General features: G+C 41.0%; 1 protein-coding gene across 2 annotated transcripts in view; it reads left to right on the top strand.

The window, feature by feature from the left end:
- Positions 1-21,766, top strand: part of GADL1 (glutamate decarboxylase like 1) — an 85,759-nt gene extending 63,993 nt beyond the window's left edge. For both annotated transcript variants that reach the window (XM_054192989.1, XM_054192990.1), the window contains one exon: positions 20,058-21,766. In XM_054192989.1, coding sequence (XP_054048964.1) covers positions 20,058-20,231 — 174 coding nt within the window. In that variant the 3' untranslated portion in view covers positions 20,232-21,766. The remainder of the gene's footprint in view (positions 1-20,057) is intronic.
- The last annotated feature ends 5,303 nt before the right edge of the window (positions 21,767-27,069 follow it).

Consider the following 27,069-nt stretch of genomic DNA (forward strand, 5'->3'; position numbering starts at 1 on the left):
ATGGGCTTTTAGATAAAGCTCTCTTCCTTCTTGATTGAAGGATTGCAGCTTTTGGCCATCTAATCTCTTCTTAAAGAGCTTCAAGCTTTCATCTGTATTTTCCACCTGAAGTTTTTTGGAAATTAAGTCTTTTGAAACACCCTTTGTGATTGGGATCATCTTTTTCCTTTAGCTGCAGTGAGTATAGTCAGGTTGTGATCAGTTCACAGGGGGAAGTGCTGATTTATAGGCCAAAGATTAATTTCTCTTTGCCGTGATATGGTTGGAAATGAAGATGTATCATAGTGGGTGCACGCCACCCCTGCTGGTGGGCTGGGATGCGATGCATTGCTCTGCAAAATGTATTGTTATATGAGATGGGGACTGTCGGATCTGCTAGGTCAGTGTGTGTGATAACGGGATGTGGTGACTGGGGAAGGGAGGGCAGGCACAGCCAGTGCTGGGTATCTGTGTGTCTTACCTGCTTGAATGATGGCTCAGTTCGGTTAATGTCATGCAATTTCCAGCAGAGACCCTGGATGTGGCATCTGTGCTTGTGAATCTGATTCGTTTTTGCAATCAAAGGTAGCTATGATGAAGTAGTTACGTTGACTTGGAGGGCTCGTTGCTCGAGCTGCCAAAGTGCTCTGCTGGAAGTGGTTGGGGAAGGTGGTTAGTACCTGGCTGTAGGACCTGCCCTGTGTGCCCGACTCTGGAAACTACGCGTGGGAAATCTGCAGTGCCGGTAGCTGTGTCAGCGCTCAGAGCTCGGGTCCAGCCGGATGAAAAGCTACACGGGTATTTGGGGATTACACCTGCAACGTATTTTTTCCAACAGAGGTTTTTAAGCCGTAGCTAGTAGTAAAGCCAGGTGACCATTGGGGGGCACCAGAACAACAGTAATATGTTGGAACTGCTAATTAGTGCACACACTGTTAATGTCTATTTGGTGCAGTCAGGAAAAAAAAACCCTGTGTTTGAGGAGGGGAAGAAATGTCTTGCAGTTCTTAAATCAGCATAATTTCCTCAGTAATTCTGCCAGCTCTGTTTTGAAGGCATGAACTGTTAAAGAATAAACTATAGCAAGCATGAATTATCTCCTCGTTTTCAGGCAGCACTATCTTTTCCTTTCTTTTCTTTTCTTTTCTTTTTTTTTTTTTAAAATCCTTTGTATAAAATTATGTATTGCTTACAAGGCTTAGACTATATAGCTATTTTGAATAAGATATTTTGAATAATTATTACTGAGAGATCAGTGTCTAATAAAATACGAAACAGTGCTTGTTAAGATTTTACAGTTCTGTCCTCGCTAGGCATTTGAGTGTCCTCTATGGGGTCTGAATCCAGTAACGTTTGAGGATTTAGTATACAGTTCTAACAGCAGTTGAGTGTTGGGGTTTGTTTTCTTGGTTCCACCCCCCCACCCCCCAAATGACAATTCAGCTGATGGTTTGAAGTTTCAGACATGAAGGGGATGCCTAAAGACATCCCTTCTGGCTAGCTGCTCTGTGAGGATTTTAGCATGGGTAGATATTGTGTAACAGTGACTATAGGCTAGTGGTGAATCATGATGCTAAAGTATCTTTGCTTGCTCCTTGACCTGGCCTCACAAGGAACATGCCTGCCTTTATTGTGGGGAAAAGTAGCATTTTGCCATTTAAAAATAAGGCTCTTCTGCTGTCTACGGGCAAAGGCTTCTTCCAAGTGTGTCTTCTCTAACTTCCTGAAATTCCTTCTGCTAATCTTTGATGAAAATTTACACTATTATTAGTTAATATTGGAGGTATGGCCCAGTTTCGGTAAAGATGTGTTTTCTGGCTTGTTTTAGCCTTTTTAAGTTCCTCAGGGTGAACACATTGAGTTCCTGTGTGTTGAGTCACAGAATGCTTTCTGAAAGGCAAGGCTACTTGCTTGGGCAGTGCTATTGGAAAGCATTGTACAAGTTACCTGAGTCACCTGCAAAGATCATAACCTAAAGCTGTCAGGGACTTTCATCCCTGATGGTATTAGTGGTCTTCCTTTGTCCAGTTGTCTTACTGATTTACCAGCCTTGAAGTCCCCATTGCATGGGTCGATGTTCATCCACAATCAGGATGTGAGTTTTTATTATAACAAAACACCAAAATCCATTTTTGTAAGTGAAAAATTTTACGAATAGTATTTCTGACCATCTTGACAAAAAGTCAGACAACAATGAAACGAATGCAACATTTGGACACCTGGAAATGACCCAGAGACTCGTTAAAAGGACTCCTTGCCTGAAACTGTGTTGCTTTTTCTCACTGTGTAATTTGGTCTGAAAAAGATACTAGTTCACTATGCAGGTCTTGCTTTCTTTATATCCCTAGGCCATCACAGTCACAGCACTACTAGAAAACGGTGTCATTATGAAACATCTGGCTTTCATCAGGTAGCTAGGGACATCTGGAAATTCCCACTTTTTCAAGTTCACTAAGCCTATTCGAGGTCTTCTAGAAATGGTGAAAAGAACTGTTAATCCTACTGCTGCTTAACTTTAAATCGGGAAGTCACTCCTTAAATTTGTGCAGTTCCTTAATTCATGCACTAGATGGGGATCAAAAGCAGCCCAAGTTGTGTGCTCTTTTCTGCTTCCCAAAGTCACAGTTGGCCATGGAAAATGAAAGCACATGAGACTGACCATTTTTCCTGCCAAGCTTTTAGACTTTTTTTCTCTGTCCCTGAATGATTAATCTTTTAGCAGAATCCTCTTAAAGATTAAGGTAGAAATGAAAGTGTTTAGTGGTGCTGCTAAATTCATATATCCTGTTGGAATTGTGATTTTTAAATCAGTTTTTTGATAAACATCGGAAGTACTTCTGTCTGTGTGATCACAAAATATTCATAAAATATCCCATAACTTCAAGCTGGGGTTAGTGTTGTTTCCAGAATACAGGAATGCAAATATACCAGTTCTTAAAATAGTTGCTACAGACTGAAACCTGGTCTCTGAATGTACAATTTGCTTACCGGTGGTTAATACAGGGTAGTAATGGAGAAGGGGGAGCACTACTCTGAAAACATGATTACAGATTTTTACAAGATTAAAAACAAACCAAGGAGAAACCATTTCCATACTGCCCACCCCGAAATTATAAAAGCTGCTCTAATCCTGTACCTTGGGAATACTGCTAGCTTCAGAGGAAAAGATTGCAAAATGTATTTTGAATTCTGTAACTGGAAAAATTAATTCCACTGAAGAGAATCAGTCAAAAATATTCCCTTTACTAAAAAATCAAAGTATTATTTTCAGGAATGGAGGCTGATAGATGGACTTAGACAGCACAGGGACATGGGGAAAGCTAGTACAATACTGTGTAGAGCCAATGATAGGTAGAAAATATCAAAGGTGCAGCGTTTAGATAGTAGAAGGGGAATTTACAACACACTGGACTGTTCTACAGCCATTACAGGCTAATAGTACAATTCAAATAAACAGTTGAAAGAAGGAGGGTGTCAAGTAAATAGTAAGTCTTAATAGCTGGGAGGTTTTTTTTTGTCCTCTTTGTATATCTGTAAGGAAGGCAGCAGAAGCCTGTCTCGGGACTAGTGCTCTGAGCCACTCTTGTGCATACATCCTTCCTCTGGCAGGGTTAAAAGCTGGTGGAGCCGGCTGTCTTGTTGCTCCAAGGTGAAAAGTGGTCCCACAAGGGATGGCTGTGGCAAAAGATACAGGGCTGTGCAGCCACCTTCACTTGTGGAAAGATGACAGAGATCTGATGGTGCATGGAGCAATGGCAGGCCTTAAATTAGGCTTAAATTGAGGGTTCTCTTTTTCTCTTCCTGACCACAACATGGACACTCAATGCTGAAGCCTTATCCCAGAAGCTGGATAGTGAGATCCCCCCGGGCAATAACCTCAAGTTAAAGATTTGTAACCCTTTGCCACTTCTGCGAGGGAGGCACTGAAGGCACAGATCGTCATTCGTTAGGAAGCTGGATAACAATAAGTATCGACTCACAGGCAATTGTAGAGTTAAAAAGAGCAAAAGGAAATTTGATGCAGCTACAACATGTTTTACACTGGTGATCCGTGGAGCAATGAGGAAATGCATGGAAAAGCAAGATTCCAGACAACTGAGTTGATGATATGATTCATACACTTACTTTTTAACTCAGCACTCAGCCCGGTTATAATGAGAATCATCTGAAGGAAGTAAAATAACAACAGTTTGAAGCTTGTAGGAGGGCAGTAGCCTGTAGCCATGCTAGATGCAGAGAGTCAGTTGCTCCGTAGCACATTGGAGAGATGGAGGTTGTGCCACGTACTTGATGGAGTTTTTTCTTTGGCTTGTTTTGTGTGTTTGTGTTTTTTGGAGAAGTCCACTGCAAGTCTGACTTTTGTTCTAAATTGTCCTACATAGCTGCAGTGTGTACACTTGCACACATGTAATATATGCAGGCAAATAACCTGCGTATACATGAAAAATGGATCTTTGCACGTACATATAGCCAGCTTGGCACCAGTGCACCAAAGGGATTTGTGTGCATGAAATTCATAAAAACTGGCTCTGAGTGTATGAAGGGAAGTAGCGTCAAGAGAGCTGAGGCACGCCCTTAGTGTATGGTGTTAGCACGTATTCTCGCAACTGTTCTTGGTTAAAGCTGGCTTTTCCTCAAACAGAATTAGAACTGCAAACCTCACATTGTCTCATTTTGTGCATTTTAATTTTTTGAGCTCAGAGTACTTAACATATGATAGGATAATGAGGTAAAAGCACATGTGAATTTAATCCTAGTCTGAAGTTCCATATCTAGTTTGTGCCAGATGAACCTCCACTCTGACGGCAGAGTTTTCTAATGATCAGAATGCATGTGTGGGACCAATGGGATGCTCCTGGTATCAAATGCAAATGAGTTCTTATGTATAGAAAATGATTCAAAGCACACGTCTCCACAATTCCAGTGAAAATTGACAGCCACAAAAAATTACCACAAAGCAGTGGTAATTCAGTACAATGTCCGAAGGTGGCTGAAGTAGAGTACCTGGAATACCGCGTCCAGCTCTGGGGCCCCCAACATAAGAACGATGTGTATGTGTTGGAACAGGTCCAGAGGAGGGCCACAAAGATGATCAGAAGGCTGGAGCACCTCTCCTATGAGGACAGGCTGAGAGAGTTGGGGTTGTTCAGCCTGGAGAAGAGAAGGCCCCAGGGAGACCTTATAGCGGCCTTCCGGTACCTAAAGGGGGCCTATAGGAAAGATGGGGAGGGACTCTTTGTCAGGGAGTGTAGTGATAGGATAAGGGCTAATGGTTTTAAAATGAAAGAGAGGAGATTTAGATTAGATATTAGGAAGAAATTCTTTACAGTGAGTGTAGTGAAGCACTGGAACAAGTTGCCCAGGGAAGTCGTGGATGCCTCATCCCTGGAAGTGTTCAAGGCCAGGCTGGATGGGGCTTTGAGCAGCCTGGTCTAGTGGGAGGTGTCCCTGCCCATGGCAGGGGGGTTGTAACTAGATGATCTTTAAGGTCCCTTCCAACCCAAACCATTCTGTGATTCTATGAATCCAGGTGCCCGTAGGATCCAGGGGGCTTTCTCCTTTTCCAGCCTGATAGGTACAAGGCCACTGAGGTTCCCTGTCACCAGGTTCAGTGAGCACACATATTCCAGTAGTTGCACATGTGTACATGTACATGCACACAAAATATCCAACATACACACAGCTGGCCGTACAGATCAACACAGAGAGCAGTGTCTTTACTGGCACCCCATAAACACATATAACAGTCATACACACGTAAACAGTATGAAGTGCCCAATTCTCTTCAGCTGATAAGGACTGAAATCTTGTGGGGTCAATGTATGCACATTATGGTCTCTCTGGTAGCTGGTCTTAGATATTGAGTCTATCCAGTTGCTGGTACCTTGGTCTGCACACCCTTCAGGTTGCAGGTACTCAGACCTCTTATCCTGCTACCTGGCTTGTCCATCGTGAAGTTCACTAGCGTTCACACATCCACATAGAAGAAAGAAATAGGATTTAATAAGAATATAGGATAGTCTGCGGTGATCAAGTGCCAGGTTCATCTAGGTGAGTGTACTGACCAGCAGTCTGTATCTGACTGCCCTGTTTATTTTCTTTTCCCTCTGTTTTCCCACATTTGTTCCTCCCCAATCCACTTTGACGTCTCTCTGTCCATACCTTTGGCCCTTCACCTAAGCATTCCATGATACATTTTCTACAGTCCCAGAATTTTCTTCCCTCTGCATTCCATAGTAAATACTATACCCCTTGCCTGGCATTCCTGTGAGATTTTTTAAATTTATTTCTTCACTGTGTATTTCACACGAGGGGCAAGTTGACCTCCTTTGATAGAGGAGTAGTCAATGTGGTGTGCTCAGGTTACTAGAGTTGCTCTCCCTGGTGTTTCTCTGATCCTTGCTGGGTCTTTGTGTTCTCTGTGGCTAGCTTTTAATCACCTCATCTAACACACATCCACCATGTTAGTCACCAGAGGAGCACTTCGTTCCCCCTGATTCTGCTTGACTCTGGATATCCTCCCTCTGCACTGTGACCAATGCAGCTCTTGGGCCTATCCAGCAGTTCCATAGTCTAGAAACAGCAGAAGAATGTGGATTTTAAATGTCTTTGATTTGAGATAAACTGTCTGCATAGGCTTCGTCTTACCTTGCTTTAGCCATCTAAAACTCAGACAGAGGTCTTCCACTGAAGCCCATGGAGGAGGAGAGAAGCGTTTCCAAATTGAGCCCATCTATCTTAGATGCCTACTGTAGGATGAGGTGAATCGCTCTCTGGAGGTGCTTCATTTTCTCTGTTAATTAAAGGCAAAGCCTAAATGACTAGCTTAGGCTAAATGTCCAACTTTTAGACTACCAAAATGATGGCAGTTGAATCCTACTTTCCACACTTTACCTTCAGTGCTGGAGGCCATGTCTCTGGGTGACACATGATGTACAGTTCAATGTGTTTAACACTTCCTCTCAACTAGTACTCCCCTTATCTGTGAGACTCTTACAGAAATACGCAACTTCTGCCTGTAAACAATGCAGGTCGCGATGGAAAAATACTGTCAAGCGTCAATATACGGAGCTGAAACTTGGGAACTGTAGTCTATATTACTGGTGTGTGTGGCATAAATAAGATGGAATGACCAGGATTTAATTTTCTGTGATCCCTCATGTCCTCACTAAGTCTTCTCCAAGAGTGAGGTTCCCACCAGTCAGCAGCCCTAGTGTGCACTGTGAGTGCATGGAGTGCTAACCACTGGAGAAGCTGTCATCTACAGTGCAAGTGGGACACTTTGCATTGTACCCTGATGCCTGAGTTCAGCTGTGGTTCCTTCAGGAAGGAAACCACTTTGACCCAAATGGCAGTGATTTTGCGTGTATTCTTCAAGAGTATTTCCAAGACAAATGTGCACTAAAACTACCCATCCTGCTTGCTGAATCACTAATGTACCTGAGTGATGTCTAGCTTTGGCACAGGGTTGTGGTTAAGATCTTGGTTGTTATTTCCTTTCTGTGTGCCTCAGTTCCTTACAGAGATTAAGATGAAGATGATAGTATTTCCTCCTATCTATGAAGTACACTGAAATTTGGGGATGGAAAGCACTGTAAAACTCCAAAATAGGAGGAATTTTTCACTTAGGAGTATGAGTCCTTTTTCTTTTCTCTTTTTCATGACAGCAGCTACTTATTGATTTGTGTCCTTGCTTCTTACCTGCCTGGTGCATGAATAGTGGATGAATGTGGTTTTAGGAGTATCAGGTTTTTAAGACAAATAGGAAAGTTTAAAAAATGGTGCAGCTCCAACATTGCTTTTGATTCCTTAGCTATGCTGGTCTGGGCAGGAGGAAGGTCTACAGCAGCATGAAGGAGGAAACCAATGAAATATACAATAATATAGTCATAGTAGAGAAAAATAAGTATTTCTATCCCCAGATATTTAATTTTATTAGAAATTATATGATTTAATTATCAAAGCACAGTAATTATGACCCATGCAATACTAATGACTATTGGCAACAAGGCTCACGAGGACACACATCCTAATTAGCTTTAATGGGATGGATTTAATAATACATTGGATTAACATCTGTTAGAACCAAGTATCAAGATTTATTGTTCTCTGAATAAATATTGACCTCTTGCTCTTAGGTCAATGAATCTTAAGCTTGCCTCCACTTAAATGAATATCTACTTATTACGTTAGCACTCTTCTGTTTCCTATCACCAACTTCAATAGGAGGAGAGGGAAGCTGCACCTCCCTCCTGCTGCATCAAACACTTTAAGAAACAGCAAGAAAGCATTGAAATTGCAAATAGAGGAAAAAAGAGTTGGGCCTAAACTCTGTCCTTTCTTCACATAAAACTACTCTTCCTTACTGTTGCTTGATAAGTGGAAATTTCAGATATGTTCATAAATAAATCACTAGTAATGCCACAGAAAAAGTGTAACTTGCTTCATCTGCTCAATTAAGCAATCTTTATATTTTGTGTAATGCTGTGAATGGTGTCAGAAATATTTGTAGGGGTGAGTGGGAGGAAGTCCTGCTCCTTCATGTGTACTGAGATACAAAGTTTTCTCTAGGACCTCAGATTTCATTTTGTGACTCAGATATGTAAGCACGGATTCCTTTCTAACTGTAGGCGTCTTGAGAGGATTGAGATGGAATATGTTTCTTTCTCATGCCTACAAGGGAGGAATTTCTTGTTACTCTCCAAAGGGGTTAGTATGGTCAGAAATATCTACAAGTCTGACAAAATTTCTTATAACCAAGAAAAGTTCCTCTAAAAGCAGTACAAAATAGAGTCACAGAATCATTTAGGTTGGAAAAGACCCTTGGGATCATCGAGTCCAACCATCAACCCCACTCTACAAAGTTCTCCCCTACACCATATCCCCTAACACCACATCCAAACGACTCTTAACCACATCCAGGGATGGTGGCTCCACCACCTCCCTGGGTAGCCTATTCCAGTGTCTGACCACTCTTTCTGTGAAGAATTTTTTCCTAATGTCCAGCCTAAACCTACCCTGCTGCAGCTTGAAGCCACTCCCTCTTGTTCTATCGCTAATTACCTGTGAGAAGAGACCAGCACCAACCTGTCTACAGTGTCCTTTCAAGTAGTTGTAGAGAGTGATGAGGTCTCCCCTCAGCCTCCTCTTCCTCAAACTAAACAGTCCCAGCTCCTTCAACCGCTCCTCATAAGATTTATTCTCCAGGCCCTTCACCAGCTTCGTTGCCCTCCTCTGCACTCGCTCCAGCACCTCGATATCTCTGTCGTATTGAGGTGCCCAGAACTGGACACAGTACTCAAGGTGTCCAGTGCCGAGTGCTCGGCCTCACCAGTGCCGAGTACATGGGGACAATCACCTCCCTACTTCTGCTGGTCACACTATTTCTGATACAAGCCAGGATGCCATTGGCTTTCTTGGCCACCTGGGCACGCTGCTGGCTCATGTTCAGCCGCTTGTCCATTAGAACCCCCAGGTCCTTTTCTGCCAGGCAGCTCTCCAGCCACACTTCCCCAGGCCTGGAGCGATGCACGGGTTGTTGTGGCCCAAGTGCAGGATTGATATCTGTTCAGCAGATATTTAGACCTTCCTTTCAAATTTAATAGAGTTATAAGGAAACATGCATTAGTCTAACTCTACTGCAGGTAAATTCGGCCATAAAACTCCCAGTGACTTCAATGGCAGACTTCTGTAGGTGAATGTTGATTAATGTAGAGAATCTTTTCTGGAGCTGCTGATCAATCGGAGACTTTATAAATTTTGTAGGAAGATTATTTGTATTTATTGAATTCTGTGGAACCTTTTCAATAAAGGTAGTGAAATCTAGCAGGCTTCAATCGACAAGTTTCGTATAGAAGATTGTAACTGCTTTCAAAGATCAAAAAGATTCTTCTTGTGCATGCTCACTGTCTCTCTTTCATTGGTGTGAAAGCCTGACAAAAATGTGCAAGTTTTTCACCTTTTTTTCACCCTGCTATTCTTTTGCTTCTAATGGTACAATTTTTACCTTTTTGGTGTGATTTATAGGTAGCTAAGGGAAATTGTGGCATTTACCATGGTCCACAGTGAATACACGGTCAGACTGGCAAAAGAATAAGGTTCTCAAAGCAATTTGGTGTACAGGGTTAGAGGATTTAATCTATGCCTCTGAATGCTAAGCCATATCAATAGGGGTGTAGGGTAGGCCCAAGGTTAGCAAATTTTTTAATTCCATGTAGTTCTTTTGCGGTAAGTATATTGTTATAAATCTCTGCAAGAGGGATGCTAAATTTTGAGCCCGGTGTGGCTTTCCCCCTCCAAATGCCCTTAAATTATCTAGGGATTGACTGCAGTCTAGTTCCATTTAGCTAAGACTTTTATTAATCATAATTACCTGTATTTTGGTTCTTTAGTTTGCAAATACTTGTAGGTGCAAATCATTACTTTCCCATCACTTTCCACCCTTACAGACTGCAAGAAAATTTGGAAATTCTGAAACCCTAGGGATCCTGGTTTGTTCTTTCAGTTTCCTGATTGTCCATGCATTTAAGCACAGGAGAAAACATGCTCACTGGGGATGAGGAGAGGAGGAAGGCTGAGCTGGAATGAACATTGTCCTGGGGTGAGATGTACGTGAGGAATGTGTTGTTGACTTTGATAGGGCTCCGTGTGGAATGGTTTGTTGGCCTTTATTTCATGTCCAGATCGGGCTTTAAGTAAATGAGTCTCAGGCAAAATAATTGTAATAATTGACAGTTATTGGTCCTATAATTCACTGAGTGGATGGGGAAAGGGGATAATTTTCTTTGTAAAATTGGGTGATCAGGTCAGACAGCAGCCTTGCTTTTGTGGTAGCAGTCTGGGTCATGGTAGACACCATCCCCTCATCTCCCCCAAGACTTTGTAAGCAGCCTCTGAGAAGGTCATTGTAATGTTTTTAAGGAGAAAAAAAGACACAAAAGATATCTTGTTTTGTTGTAATACTAATTTTTTCTTTAGATCTGGTTAAAGAATAGGAACAAAGACACATTACTGTTCTTTAATCCTTACCATAATGCAAATACAGAAGGTGCTGCTACCTTATGCCAGAAGCTGACTTGTGCAAGTAGTAAATAAGATCCTAACAATTGGGAATCATTCCAAGTTTCTGAAGCAATATTCCTTTTTCTACACCAGAAATGTGTCAAGTTTTTGAACTTGTGTCACCGTATAATGTAAATCTTGCTATTGTAAAGTGCTCCTCCCAACCCTAGACATTCACATTGCACTGTGATTTCTTTTTTCCCCCAGTGGAGTAGAACAGAAGCTCATCCCTATGCATACAAACTAAAAAGGATATTTTTTTTGTTAGTTACTCTTACTTTCAAGATGACAAGCTACCCTTTCATCCTGGATGGAGAAGGGGAGCTTGTCTTTGGCAGGGTTGAAAGACTGGAAAACCTGGGAACTTAACAAAATGTTGCACAGAAGAACCTCATGTATGCTATGAAGCCTCTTAAAGTAATTGTTTTTATAAAACCAGTAGCGCTCAACTCTTGTTTAAACAGATCAGAGTATTGGATTTGTAACATTGTGTGCTAGTCTTTGGAATTTTCTTAATGCTTACGCTTTCCACATGGCTTGTTAATAAGACCTCAGTAAAGCAACACAGAAATGACAGAAAAATAATAAGAAATCCAGGTGAATTGTCTTGAAAAGCTGCATGTGCTTAGATAGAAGACAACATGGGACTGTGCACCTGGAAAACCGTGTTGTTCACCAATGTACATTTTAGCTGTAAGTAAACACATGGACAAACTCCTTTAAGTACTGATTCTGTTCTGGGTGCTGTCTGTTCTGGCTCCTCCTTTTCAGAGGCAAATACCATTAGTGTAAAAGCCTTTGTCTGAAGGCTATTTTTCGTTGCGTAAATGGCTGGCTAAAGGAGTCATTTAAAGCAATCAAAATCCGAAGCCAGCCCAGCATCTCCTATTAGTCAGGTCAGTGATTTGTGGGGTTCATTAACATGTCTTCTGGCAAAAAACAACTGGTGAGAAGATGATGTGCAAGATATGGTAGTGTAAACACACTGCACAGCCCAGAGTTGAAGATGCACGGAGAATGTCAGCATCGGGACAGAAATACAGCAGCATCTCTTCTCCTTTGATATGTTAGTTGCTCCAAAGAATGTGGAAGTGGTTACTGCTATTTTGACAAATGCGTTTATTTCTCCTTTTGTTGCCTGGTGTGGCACAAGGGGAACACTGGCGCAATAGTGTACGGCAATAATTTATTAGTGGTTTAGGGATGTAGGCCCAGAACAAATTCTAGACAAAAGAAAAACATGTTTGGGTTTTAGAGAGCGCCTTGGCTACAAGAACAAAGCTGTGATTGGGTGTGCAAATATTTGGTATTTCGATTGTCCCGGTTGGGGTGACAGCTGACAAATGGTCTGAGTTTGTTTTTAATTATCACCAAAAGGGAAAAAGCCTGTTGTTTTAAAGCCAGCAACTGATGCTGCAGCAAAAGGCAAGAAGAGATGTTTAACAGTGAAGGACATACTTTCTCAGTGTTATAATACGTTGAAAGCACTATTACTTCCAAATATTTGTAGTATTTAGCTAGTTTTGTGATTACAACAAACCAAAGAAAGTGTTTTGCTCACTTGTATTGCATCCAATGGTCAGCATTAAAATGCCAGCTACTGTTCTTACTTAATACTGATTGGTATCATTGATATCAAAGTTATCTTTTGCAGTTACTCTGTGAAATGCAGCAGGTATGTTGTGACAGATGTTTGTGAGAACCTATTTAGTGCAGAAATTATTTAATATATATAATACTGGTGTACAGAGCACCCATGAGATATCAGGGACGATTACAATAGATGTATGAACGCATAGAGACTTCATTGCCCTGAAGGGTTATGTGCTTCCTGTGAAGGGAAAAAGAAACGTGTTACCAAAAAGAGATGGAGCGATTTGTCCAAACTGCCTCTGGAAGGGTTAGGGACCAGCCCTATTTGTTGAGTCTGTATCCAGTACCTCAACCACTGTGCTATCATTTAAACAAGGTAAGAAACTACTGTGAAGACCCACTGAAATTAATAGCCCATATGTAAAAGTTTAAATTTGTGTCCAAACACTTCACTGAATTGTTTACCTTTTTGGTGGCAATTGCTGTACAATAGTTGTTTTCTTATGAATATACATGAATCCAAACTGGTCATTTCTAGCAGGAAGCATAACTTGTCAGATTTTGAATAGCCAAAAAGTTGCCTTTTAAATAACAATCATGAAATTCCAAATGAAAATTTGCCCCTTCTGGGGGAGCCAAAACAGATATTTGTGGTCAGATGAGAAAGACTGTTCTGTATCAACTTGTATTCCATTGCAAGGAATAACTGAGGCGAGAACACAAAATGTGTTTTCCATTTTTGTGAAATCATGAGAATGTGATCTTTCCATTTTGTCAAAAGGGCAACTTTTTTTTTGTCTTCTAGCTACAAATCTTCAGCCAATTTCTAGTGCAGTATTCCGTACCTCGGAAAATTTCATCAAGGCTGTATTTGAGGAAGAGAAATAGTTTGAGCTGCTAATACGCTCCTGTCCTTCTGACACTGTCTACCCTCCTTTTGAGGCTGCCTAGAAAGGTTATTGATTTACTGCAAGTGTGGCTTTCTCCAATAAAAGCTGAAGGCTGTTTGCAAACTGCCACCTGAAGCAGACACATAAGGAGGAAATTTAGATAATTGCATTCTGCTTCCATTTGAAGTCTGTGGCAATTTTGAAATGAGTTTCAGGAGAAGCAGAATGGGGTCCGATGACTGGGAGTCGCTGCTGCCAGCAGCTGGAATAGCTCTTCAGCTTTATGTTGCATAGATACTCAGTGACCTGGGAACTCTTCAAAAGATTTGGAAAAAATGTTTCTGATAGCAGTTGCCAGTATTAACAGCAGTTTTTATAGGCATTCTGACTTTGTAGTACTTGCTGGGCTAGCACGTTTGGAGTCATCCACACTACTCTAAGCTGTTCACGTGAGATTTCCAGACAGATTTTGCCAACAGAACAGGCGGTCCCATGAATTTTCTCATACTTTCTGACTTTTCTAGGGGCCAAAAGTTCTACAGATATTTCAGTTAAGCAGTGTCAGCACTTTTGGTCCCACATATTTATGGTTGTACAAATAATGGATTTTTTGGTTTGGCCATTGAATTAAGAAACGGGAAGCAATTCTTGGTTTTCATTGACCAGAAAGATTTTTTGTTTTCAGACAAGCTAAAATGAAGCAATTTGCTTAGTTTCGCTTTTCTCAGTCCTCTTCTATTGGCTGCAATAAAAATGGGTCAATTTCCAATTGAATTTAAGTTTTAATTGAAAACAGTGTTTTGAAACAAATAAAATAGTTTTGTTTCAAAAATTCAGAAAACCTTTAGGCTTTTCTGGTTTCTTTATTTTTCTGGCTGCTTTAATTTTCTGTCTAATGCTATCTTTTCACTTGGGCTGTTTGTCAAATTCACAAATTCCCCCTGCCCCTTCCCCCACCGCTCCGAAGCAATATATTTTCATAAATTCATTGCTTAGCAGAATATTTTTACCGAGCATTGTTGACAATTTGCAACTCATTCCTGTTGCCTTCATGTTTAAATACAAAATTTTCAGAATGTTGCTTTTAAAGAATACAGCCTCTAGCCTACAGTTTGGAAAAGCTGTTGTGATACATCAGTAGCTGGTATGACTACACTAATGCAACTAGAGTGTGAGAATGATGACAGTACAGGTAACAGGGGTACAGTGTCAGAGGCATAGAAAATAATTTGTGATGGGACAGTTTGAAAATACGATATTAGGTCTAAAATGAGAACCCTTACAGATTAAGGGAGGGCATGGAGAAAGAAATTTATAACCAATATTGGACATGGTCTTCCATCATCAGCAAGCTATTCTGCAGTTGTCCAACCTGAGCTTTCTTGCACTTTCAGTGTATCTGTTAATTACAATTGTCAGAGACAACATTAGAGCAGAAAAATAAGTGGCTAATTAAAATCAGTAGGTGCTTTTTTCTTTATTTCAGCAAGAAGAACAAGGTAGCATATTTGTCAGGAAATTCTGCTTCTCTTTAGGACAACCTACTTGGCTATCCATACTCAGCAGCATTAGTGCAGTTGGGGCTGGGGCTCAGTGAATCTATCGCATATGAACAAAAAAGCTACATTACTCTTTTCTGTCCCTTGTCATCAGAAAGCATCATCTGTTTTGGACTAAGTATAGGACTTGAACTATAAACTGTTAATAGTGGTGTATGTATTTTAGAAGTTAATGGGATTGCATGATTTGAAAAAGCTAGGCAGCTTGTTATCTTACTATGATTTTTTTTTGTGTGTGTGTAGTTAGAATAAACTTTTACAAACCAACTCTAATTACAAATGTCTATACTGTTCAACAGGAGGCACCTTACAGGGAATGAATTCCAAAGCATAATACTGTGCCATGACTAACAGGGTGGGAACATCACCAATTTAACAGAGCTGCTCTGGAGATTTAACTTTACACAGGAAACCCATGTGCTAGGAAGTTATTCTTAGCTTAAGAACCAGGCTTACATAGCTTGACCACTGAGGGAAAGGTTTCGGAGGCCTTGATAGCTGGAAGAAGAAGAAATTATCTCAAATAGGTGTTTCAACAAGTTCTCCGAAAGGATTTTAAGTGTTCAAACTTGGGAACTAGCTCTTGGAGATACTAGGTACATGCTTCTGCTGCTGAGAATGTGCTCAACTCTGTTGATGAGTCAGTCTTTAATGGTGGCTGTTGAAGTGTGTTATGAAGCTCAGTGTTTCCACCTGAGCTTGGTGGAAATTCTTGAACTGTTGGAGAAAGTTTCATTGAATGCCATTGACGAGTCAATTAGGGGGAACACAGTGGTTTTTAAGGTATTGCTGTCTGGTATGATTGTGCAGAACCACTCTTCTCAAGGATGCTTGAGATATGGAGAGGGACATATATTGCTTTCCTAATCCTCCTGGTGCACTAGATACTTCAGCTGTAGTGTCAAAACGGGTCCTGGCTGTTTATCACATTGCTCTGTGTGTGTGTGTACGTGCTGGGAAGGAACACTGACATCTTCCGTGTGAATATATATGAGGTTCAGCTGTGGTCTGGACTCTTGATAGAAACAGCTTAAATTTTAGGGCTAAAACTTTCTGTTGTTTGTAGTGTGGCTGAGTGCTGGCTGAGAGTGGGAGAAGATATTATGCTGTCACCCAGGTAGATGGAGAAGGAGCTAAACTGCTATGTAATTTTTGCTCTAGTTTAAAGAACTCTGTTATTAATAGTAAGGGAAGCACGAGATGTTGCAGCCTCTGTGTAGGTCTGCACCGGGAGACTGATGCACACATCGGTCCTCGTGCAAAGCAGTTCCCTGGGCCGCTGGTTACGCAGTGTGCAGCTCTGCTGCAGGGTGGCCTTCCACTCACTGCACCTCCTCCCCACTTTCCTAGGTGGAAGAAGGGCATGTCGTATAGCTAATACACTGCTGAAGTGAGTGTTTGAAATAATAATCTCCAGGGTGGATTGGCAGGGGAGGCCAGCGGTGGGAAGGGAGCAAAGGAGAGAAGAGGACTTTGGGTTTAGGATACATTACACTTAAAATTCTGAGTTTGTCCCACTGACGGGCCACATAAAGAATTAGATTTACAATTTGAAGTAAGTTCTGTAGTAAAATAATTGGACTGGTGAAGCAATCTCACTCCCACTAAATTGCTTTCCGAGGAGCCTATCCTGAACGAGGCTGTGCAGCTCTTTCTGATATTTGAGCATCCTCAGGTCTCATTGACTTGAGCGGGAATTAAACACATTGAACTCCTCACTAGGCAATTAGTTCCTTATAGGTCTAATTTTTCTGCTGCAAAGTGGTACCAGCCTTTACTTTCAGTTAGCAGTCATACCCTGTGCTCGAGTCCAAGCCTTTGCATGCATGTATCACTTAATGGTTCTTTTGTGATACACGTAGTTAAGCATTTATACATATATTTTGTTCCTTACTTCTTTCTGTGGATAGGATAGCTTTGTAATGCTGACTTCATCACTGTGGCAAATAGAACATGCAAAATACTTGATGGAAAATCTTTCAAAAAATAATTCTGTCAATACCACATAAGACAGTTCTATGTTTTCTTTCTTTTAAGTAGGAAGCGTTTGGTTTGCCTTCAAAAAGGGATGGATGCACTTCAAATTAAGAGAACAACTTCATTAGCATGGAGGATGAATGTGATAATAAATGAGATAACAAAAGTCAGAATTTTCTACCTTCCCTTTGCATAAAAGAAGACCTACTGAAATGCAGTATATTTACAGTCCCCAAATTACTGAAGCCTAAATGTTTTTGCTTTCATGGTCTCCATTTGTGCTACTGCACGTTTTGGGATGATGGATCGTGGAGCACTGGGCGTTGAGATGAAGAGAATCAATAGTGTGATACAAAAGATAAAATAACTGTGATGGAACATCAATAAGGGCTAAAAGTTGCCATAGGGATTTGAATCTTAAAGAAGAGCTTGAGAAAGTATATTAAGAAGAATTCGCTTCTCCCCTTACACTTGTAGTGTCTTTATTCCATGAGCAGAAGTCACTAGGGGGCTCTTGTCAAGTACAAGGGTGCAGGAATTTTTCCTATGTATTTTCTATATGTATATGGTGCCCAGCACAATGCCTCCTGGGCGCGATGTCTTCCGAGCGTTGTCACAGTGTCACTGCTATCTCAGCCCATGGCTGGTGTGAATAAAAATGAAAGAGTAGAGTTCTTAGAAGCCTTGTATGCTGCTAAAGGGTTCAACACATGCAAACTGGAGGAAAAGTAGAAGAATTTTTATCATGCCAAAGCTAAGAGAACTTAAAAAAATTAAAAACAAAGTTGAGAGAATACTGTTTTAAGAGAACATGTGTTGCAGGTCCGTACACTAGGGTGCATAACCAGGAGTGTTTCCATTTGACTCCACCACTGGCAAATTGTGCAAGAACAATTATAAGGCCCAGATTTTGCCCTAGGGTTAGCACTGTGCTGTACTGCGTTCAGCGATTTGTTAGGATGCAGTTTGGAACATTTGGTCTGAAGCAGAGAGAATTGTTTGCTGAGTAACATACTTTTCAGGATGAAGGCCTCTGTCTCATGCAAAATAGCTACCATCTCTATCTGTCCTGCAGCAGAACTCCAGTGCTTGTTTATGATTTTTTTTTTTTTGAGTATGCCATAAATGAGGTTAGTCTGAAGTAATTCTGAGCTATAAAACAAGGAAACTGAGGAATCCTTGAATCATTTGCTAGGCAGACAGAAACCCAGGTGGGTGATGGTATAGGGATATATTTGATGACTTCTGTTTCTAAATGATGTATGCATTGCAGATGCACAGCAGAATTGTGTTTTCATTGGTAGCTTTCATTAGGATCTTTATGCAGGAGGCACACCTGGAGCTCCACATTAGATTTTATGGATTTTATGGAAAAAGGTGCTATTGAATGTGACTGACGGTATCACAGTATGCCTCTTAAGATTTCTGTTGTAATTCTGAGCGTTCCTGTCCTCATTCTTATCTTCGTGTTTCCTAAATGTTTATCAGAACTACTTTCCCAACTTATTTCTCTTTTTTCTTTTGCTTGCAGCAATATGCAAAACCGTCAAAATTCTGATTGCGCGCCGCATTCTGAAAGGATGTTCATTGCTTCCATGTGCATAATTCATACTGATGTCACACTCTGGACTTTAATTAGAATTCTGACTCTGTCACTCTCATAGTTTAAAAAACAAACACTAAATAAATGACATAGCTTTGTCACAAAGATAAACCGAAATCAGAGAGGCAAATTAAGTTAGAACCATAGGCAGTCCTCCTCTCAGTTCAACATACATTTTGAAACAATGGTAGTTTAGACACGTACCACTAAGCAAATATGTGAAAGGTAGGCTGTTAGTGTGAAAACTTCAGCTGTTTCTATCTAAGTAAACTGTACGGGACTTGCCTACTAAAATGTGCCGTGTAAAAATAAAGGTATTAAGGCAAGGTTGGCATCATCATTTGTCTTTTGCAGATCAGGTGGTAGTTTCTGGCACTAGCTTTTAGAGCTGAAATAAATTAATGCAAAAACCAAGGTTAGGTCATACTTCCATTTACTTATTTCAAAGTCAAACCGTCACAAAAGGAAGAAAAGGAATGCACTGTTCTGAAATACATGAATGTTGTTAGTAATATATTAAAATGCAAGACATTTTTAAAAACACTGCTTTTGTCAAAATACTTCTTTATGTTGAATTCTGTCTTCCAAAGAAGTACTTAATCCAGCAATGCATTTAAGCTTATGACTGATTCCAAGCATGAGAACACAGAACTGCTCACACGTTTAAGTTGAGCACAAGATTAATTGGACAAGGTTAATAGCCCCGCTGGGATGAGATCAAGTGTTCAGCTATAAGGACCTGACTCTGGCAGTCTTACTCATGGGGTTTTTTTCTGCAGTGAGACACCTATGAGATTTCATCCCATTCGACACAAGAGTGGTGTGGCCAAATGCTACTTACACCTTAAATCTTAAGCTCCAGGATGAGGCCTTCGCCCTCACTATTGCACCGCACTGACTTCTTTGGCACCTTAAATTTCAGGGGGGTTCAATGGAGAGTGTCCTCTAGGGAAAGATGCTTTGCAGATGTGGTGGGAAAAGGGCCATCAAGGTGAGTCGTCAGGCTTAGCTAAGTTAACAAGGAGAGAAACCCTGCCTTTTACTGGCTGCAGTAGCTGTTCTTCCTGAGTTCAAACCTTTGATCTAAATCAGGAAGACTTAACCCAAGATTTCCCATGCTACAGATGAACTCCCCGAGCAGCAGGCTTTTGAGGGTTTTAGGTCTTGTTCTGATTCTTCCACGAGTCCCAGAACCTGAGGGTCTCAATGCACAGTCTGCCTCTAAACCTGCAGGTCTGAGCTTTAATATTTCATGGGGCAGATAATGGAGAGGCAGGCAAGGGGTGCAAAACTCAAACACTTCAAAGAAGCTTTTTAAGTCACAAAGTACAGTTCCTGCCCAAATCTGCTGTATTTATGAGTATGATATCAACCCTTTTTTGTCTCTACTTTTAGGTTGCTCCTATAATTAAAGAAAGGATGATGAAGAAGGGCAGCATGATGCTTGGGTACCAGCCTCACCGGGGCAAAGTCAACTTCTTCCGTCAGGTGGTGATCAGCCCGCAAGTTAGTCGAGAGGACATGGACTTCTTGCTGGATGAAATTGAACTGCTTGCGAAGGACTTGTAGCTGCAGCTCCATAGCACCAAGCGCTGCTCATGTGTGATACTTATGAAGGGAGAATGGCAGCAGCATTCTGGTGCTATTTTGTGAAAGATAGCAAAAAGCTTGACATATACTTTGGAAACTGTCATTTAGCAGAGTGATGTTGAGAGCTTTGCAGGTAGAACACCCCTTCACGGAAAGTATTTGCTGATGGGGGCTGAGAGCGGCCGGGGGCAGGCCAGTGCTTGCAGCACCGCTGCCGCCATTCTGAGAAGGGTTTCCTCGAGAAGGGAGCACTTCTGAAAATGGTGTCTACGTCCCAGGGAGGGCAGCTATTTATGGGGTGCCTGCGCATAGCGTAGCTCAAACTGGTCACTCACATATGCAGGCAATACTCCTCTGAAGTTACTGTTAGGAGTAGATTTAGCTCGGCGAGCTTTAAAATGCTAGTTAATACTCTGTCTACTGTCAATATTTTAGTTTGATATGTGTTTAAGGGTAGAGGCCTGCTTGGTAATTACACTGATAAGACTGGAAATCGTGGATTTACGTGAACAGTTCCTCAAGGCCCCTAAGTCGGTGGATTGCCCAGGTTCTCTGCCGTGAGCACAGGCAGACAGTAGGACAGGGGTCCTACAGGTGGGCTTGTGCAGTCACCATCCTTTTTGCAGGGAGGTTTGCAGGACCCATCCGCACAAAGCCCTCAGCAACCAATATTGACCATGCCTGGAGCAGGCTGAACTAGATGACCTACTAAGGTCCCCTCCAACCTAACTGATTTTGTAATTCTATGAAATACAGTCATCGGGCCCAGTCAGTGTTTGCCAATGTTGCCCACCCAAAATATCACCACCACGTTAGCGGAGCTGAGAATATTGGAATAGGACGTAGAACTTATTACCTCTTTATTAACAGGAGTTACCTATCATTTCTGAACTGCTGTTCACCTTCCTCTGTTTTTAAAGTATAAAGATTTATTTAGCGGCTTTTAGATGCACTTTAAAATCACAACAAAGAAAAAAATATATTTACCTGAAAGATACGTATTTTTTATGCACAGTGACTATAAAGAATATAGCAAAATTACTTATTCGTCATTGTCTGTCTGTATTTTCCTATGGATTTGAGATGACTTGTTCTTATGTTTTTAGTGTATAATTTATATTTTGGCACTGAAATTAAGGTAGTGGTGATCAGAGAAGACCTGCCTGTGATTTTAGGATATGAACAGCCTGAACATTTTTGGTCAATCTTAAGTTGCAAAATTAGGTTCTACGCTTAGTCTTTCTGTTAAGAATTTCAGTATACTTTTGATGTGTTTTTATTCTATAAAATGACCTATTTTATAAAGATAGAAATGTATTTATTGGGGTGGAGTTCTTGCAGCAAACTAATAGAAATAACCATGTTTTCACCTTGTAATCAACACCTATTTAACTTTAATGTTTTGATGTTTGTTCCTTATTCTGTATTTCAGGTGGCACTGACCAATATGAACCTTTCTGCTGTAATGTTTTTTGTCCTGCTGGAAGCTGTCATTAAATACAATGCTTTCTTGTTTTCATTTCCTACATTGTACTAGGATCCAACATCGCATGACATTCCTACTTCCAGTCTCCAGGATGATGGTATGGAAAGTTTAACAAGGTCATGATAACCAAGGAGGTGACATTATCAAAGCAGTAGATAGGAGCAAGAGTCACCCTGCAGCACCTGGCAGATGCCTTTAACAGTGTCCTGGAAATGAATATTCTTGTGCTATTACAGTGAGACAATGGACTTTAAGCCAAAACCCACATTGATATTAATATAAAAATGAATATCACAATATGGCCCCGACATTCTGCCCAGATTACTTTATCATTTATCGCCTTGTGCTTCTGGCTATACCAGTTATCATGATTTTGGAAAGCCCCTAATAAAATTCAGGGCCCGTAAGGCTTATTTAGCCTCCCAGCCACTCTGGGTTGAGTGGAGAGTACACAAGGGCTGCTGGACGGATGGGATGACTTTGCTGTTGCTTCTTGAGTTAGATGGGTCTGTTACCCCTTCTCCTTCTCTGTTTTGACCTCAAAGGGAGAGACAGGATACAGCGTCAGGATGTTTTGATTATGGTCCGGATTCTTGGTGAGTACTTGATCTTTGATTTAGGGGAAGCTATGTCACCTTCCGTCAACTAAGAATTTGGTCCGTGGTGTTTTCTGACACCGTTACTATCAAAAAAGTGTTACTGTCTTGTTTCTCATCATGTTGTTAGGCCATTTCTCTGTTTCCAGAGACTGTGACACTTGTGGCACATGTCAGACTGAAGTAGCACAGTTCCGTTCTGTAGCAGTAGCGGCTACAGTATTTTTAAATGAGAGCAAAATGGAACTTTTTTAATGTTTGCAGAAAATAGGTCTTCAATAAACATGTGCACTGATTTCTTCAAAGGTATAGGTTAATCTTCCAGTGTGATGCGAGTAGCTTATCTAATCTCCATATATTTTCTATTATTTCTGACCCCTTATCATGTCCCAGGTGCGCAATATGATGGTCTCATTTCAGAATTAATGTCATTTTCTCTTAGGACTGGTATGTACAAAACATCTGTTTTGTAGCTGATGATTTTAATAAAAAGTGAAGTAAATGACACCCTTATAAATACAGACTGTGTTTGTCATTTGCCAATCTAAAATCGCAGAGATATATATAAGGAAGGTACACGTGAGTTCTCCATCTGGAGAAACAACAAACTGCCAGCACAGCTTTAAAATGTGAAACCTAGTTTAACCCTGCTTCAGGATGTGGTTTATCTATGTGCTGTGCCCATATCATCTTTAATAAATGTCTTGGATGAAAATGTGTCACAGTTTATCTTACTCTTGCTTTCAAATGCAGAAGTTAAATTGTTTTTGCAGAAATGGCAATTTTATATATTTTTTTTACTCTTCTAGCTAGATGGGATTGGCCCATGAGCTCCCTCTCCCAGTTACTGACAAGCACCATTTCTCAGGATGCCAAGCCAAGTGCTGAAAGTAGTGAAGTACAGGTATAAATCAGTGTAGAAGCTGATCCATTGGCTGTTTGTAATTACTTTTGTCTGCTTCTGATAATCTTTTTTCAATAGGAAATGAAGGAAATATTAAGAAGGGATGCTGACGCAGTTTTTGCTCTTAGTTGTGTGGATGCATCTTGTGAGAACTTCGATCATTTTGTGCTGGACCCATGTACAAAATCACACAAATTATGGTGCCTGGAACAAGCAGTCCTGGTCTCAGGACTTCTAATATGCTTTTCTGTGATAGATTAATACAAATGAATGGGGTATGATTATGTATGATTTTAGTGCTTCTAACTCCCACTGATTTAACTGGAAACCCTTGCTGGATCGGACTCTGAGTTTTATCGCTGGGATGGTCATTTCAACACTAGCAGTTTGGCACTCAGAACACCTCAGTTTATCTACTCAAGGTTTGTGCCTAGAGATTCATATTTATCCTTATTTCTGTGAGACTGAATTGAAACTTATATTCATTTGTATCCTTCAGTGATGCATTAAGATGCTTTTCAAGTATCATTTGACCCTTAAGGGACAAGAAATGTCCTTTAAGAAAAGCCTGGTAGAACTGGTAGAGTTGTATTTGCAGAATGCCAGGTAAGAGTGTATAGAAACCTGTTATGTGTCTGAGGCTTCCTCATACACACAGACCACAGCATTATTTCATGCTCAAATAATTTTTATTTTTAAATCCTTGGGTAGCATGATTGGGCTTACAAAACTGATACAAAATGTTGAAGGCAGAGAAGAATAATTCAGAAATACTAAATGCTAAGTCTGCTTTCTCCTATTATGTCACACATAAGCTCTATGACAAGATAAGGGTAAGCTGGAAGTGCCATTTGAGTCCCCCGTTTTTCATAGTGCCAAATCTGCCCAGCTTCTCTTCCCTGCCGGCTACTTCCATGGGCTTTCAACGGGAGAGCGAAGTGTGTTCATCCTGGAAATCTGTTGTAGGTAAGTCCCACTCACACACCTGCCCTCCTTCCTATGGCATAATTGGTAAATGCTGATAAATCATTTGAGCTTATAAACACTGTGTCTAGTACGGTAACTGCTAAATATTGCTACTGTTACATCCTGAAATAATGCAATTGCACACATTCATTATGTCTTAATTGCACATGCTAATTGCAGGTTAGATGCAATCAAAGCAGCACTGCCTGGCAAATGTACTGTGCAAACCACCAGAAACCCTGGTGGAGGGGTTTTCTTTCTTTAAATTGAATCTACTCTCCCACAATTACATGTTTTTGCTTCAGATGTACAATTAGATTTTATTACTCTAATTCTGTAACTACACAATAATCAACCAAAAATTACTTTGAGAAGCAAAACAAAACAAGGAAATTTGCACAGCAAGAGGTACAATAAAGAGAACGTCAAAGGTTTCCAGGCAAACCCACAGAAGGAAACAATGGTCGTGTGAACAATTAACCTCTGCTAAATCTAAGGTGCGTGCGTGAATGTGCCACATAGCTGTGCTGCGGGGGCGGTGCGGTGAAGTGGTACCCAGCATGGAGTCATCAAAGAACTTGCATATGCCCTGACACCGCAGCAATCTGCCCCAAAATAGTATGGTCCCTCCGCTGATCCTAGAAAAACCCTTTCAGAAGTCAGGACACTTTGTAGTACAGTCATGATTTTTGTACATACTAGGGTAACGTTTGTTTTAAAGCAGTCTCAATAATAAAAGTGATCAGAGATGATTGCTTTAAGCCTTAGTAGCTCTGTCCGATTACATTTTAAAATTTCACTGCAAAAAACAGTAAAATCCTTATTTTGTGAAAGATAAAGGCAAATAATAGAAAGTGAAGGACATTGACCCTTAATAGTTCTGTCAAACACAGACGTGCTGTTTTGATGAAGTAATTTCTTTCTTGTAAGTAACTTGGAGAGCATTCATTTCTACCAAGCTATTTGAAAATGGAAAGTATGATGAAAACACTTGCCATGAAATAGCAGAGGCCCATGGAAAATAACATCTGCCTTTGGGACTGTGCGGTCTATATTGTCCTCTGCACAACACTGGTCTTCCAAGAAACTTTCACCCAGCTTGTCATTCTGAGAAGTGACTCCTTAAATCTGGCAGGCACTGGCAGCTGCAGCTTTATACATCCTGCCTTTTTCATGCCAGGTGATACAGATTTTTACTCTTGTTCTGTTTCTGTGCCCTCTTTCACGCCTGGACATTTTTTCAGAGGATTTTCAGTATTTTGGCACTGTAGGAAAAACTTCGGAGTAGTAAAAGGGAGAAGATTGCAAGCTGAAGTGAAAGCAGTGTTCAGGTTGGTATCTTGGAGTTACGTTTTGCTTTCTCTTTCTCAGTAATGGATTTGTCTAGATGGTCAAATGAGGATCACATTGCTCTTGCCAGAAGTACGGTAACAGGAACATCATGGCTTCACTGTGCACTGTACAACACGGGAGACCAACTTGGCCTTGGGAAGCTAAATAAGACAAAGGGTGAGAGAAAGAAATGTTAGTTCTCCTGTGTTATAGGAGAATGATGCACAAGGAACTTCTATTTTTGTGAAAACTTGCACTGTGGCTTTAGTAAAATTGTTGAAGGAGTTTCTAACAGGAGACAACGGTGAGTGAAAAATGGGACATGGTGTGATATGGGCTTAGCAGAGGGAGGTGGTGCTAGGTTACCAAAGAGAGCTTGCTGGGAAGAAAAGTATTTTCTAGGCCGGACTCTTGTGGTATGTGATGTGGTATGACTTGGGAAAACCTACATAAGATGGGAGGCGGGAAAGAAAAGGTAAGGTGAGTAGGACTATCAAGTGAAACGTGAAAATGGAGAAAGAAAGAAACCACTTAAGTACTGGTATTGATTCTGAGCTAATCTAGCTTCATACTATCATCACTAACCCTTTCAGAAAAATTAGACATATGTTCATGAAATTTACTGATGAAACTTAGTTGGAGTTTCAGAGTTTGACACCCATGAAGAACCAGCTGATTTTAAGAGCTTGTGGCAGGGGGCACTCAGTCAAACAAAGTGCAAAATCTCTGGGGACTTGCAAAAAGCTGCAAGAATTTTTTGGTTAGAGGTAGAATGCACTAAACACTTGAGAAACGGAAAATTGTGGGGATAAATACAATGACGGCATAAATAGCAGTGCATGAGCTAAGCCTAAATGCCATATAAATAGTGTCAGCCAGCCAAGAAATTAGGCGGTAAACATCAAAGCAGATCGTCTGGAGCATGGCAGCAAGGAAACCCTAGCCAGACAGCAGGCTTGGTGGCCGGTCCAGGCCTCTGTCCCCCAGCTCTGTTGTCTCAAGCTGCGAGCAGTGAACAGTGAGAATATTAATTGGTTTTACAGAGCCAAGGAGCAGCGCTGCCTAGTCGCGTGCTCCATCTACTGGTGTGTTCTCTGGTAACCAACTTGTGCAACACACAGGATGTCTCTTCCAAAGAACACTCCTGGACATCTGGCATGTGGCAGAGGAGGGAAGTAGAATGAAAACTTGCTGGGATTTTTTTCAGACAAAAATGATTTGTCAGAAAATGTTGCTTTGTTTTAGGCAATCTCCTGTGAAAACATTGGATTTCAATGGACTTCAGGGAAGTATATGCAGAACTGTGATCATTTCTTGTCGTCCTGCCTAAGTAGTGATGGGAACATGTTTCCATGCTGTGTAATCCATGACAACACCGGTGGGTTTGGGACGTCCAAGCTTAGCAACGGGGAGCTCAGGGGGCCGTGAAAAATGCACTTCCCTGACTCTGAGCCCCTCAGCTGAGCAGCGATTTCTTGCTCTGGTTCTTTACCAAGGTTAAAAATGGAGTCAGGAGCATACCTACACTTTTAA

This window comes from Rissa tridactyla, chromosome 2, assembly GCF_028500815.1.
Source record: "Rissa tridactyla isolate bRisTri1 chromosome 2, bRisTri1.patW.cur.20221130, whole genome shotgun sequence".
NCBI classification, from domain to species: domain Eukaryota; kingdom Metazoa; phylum Chordata; class Aves; order Charadriiformes; family Laridae; genus Rissa; species Rissa tridactyla.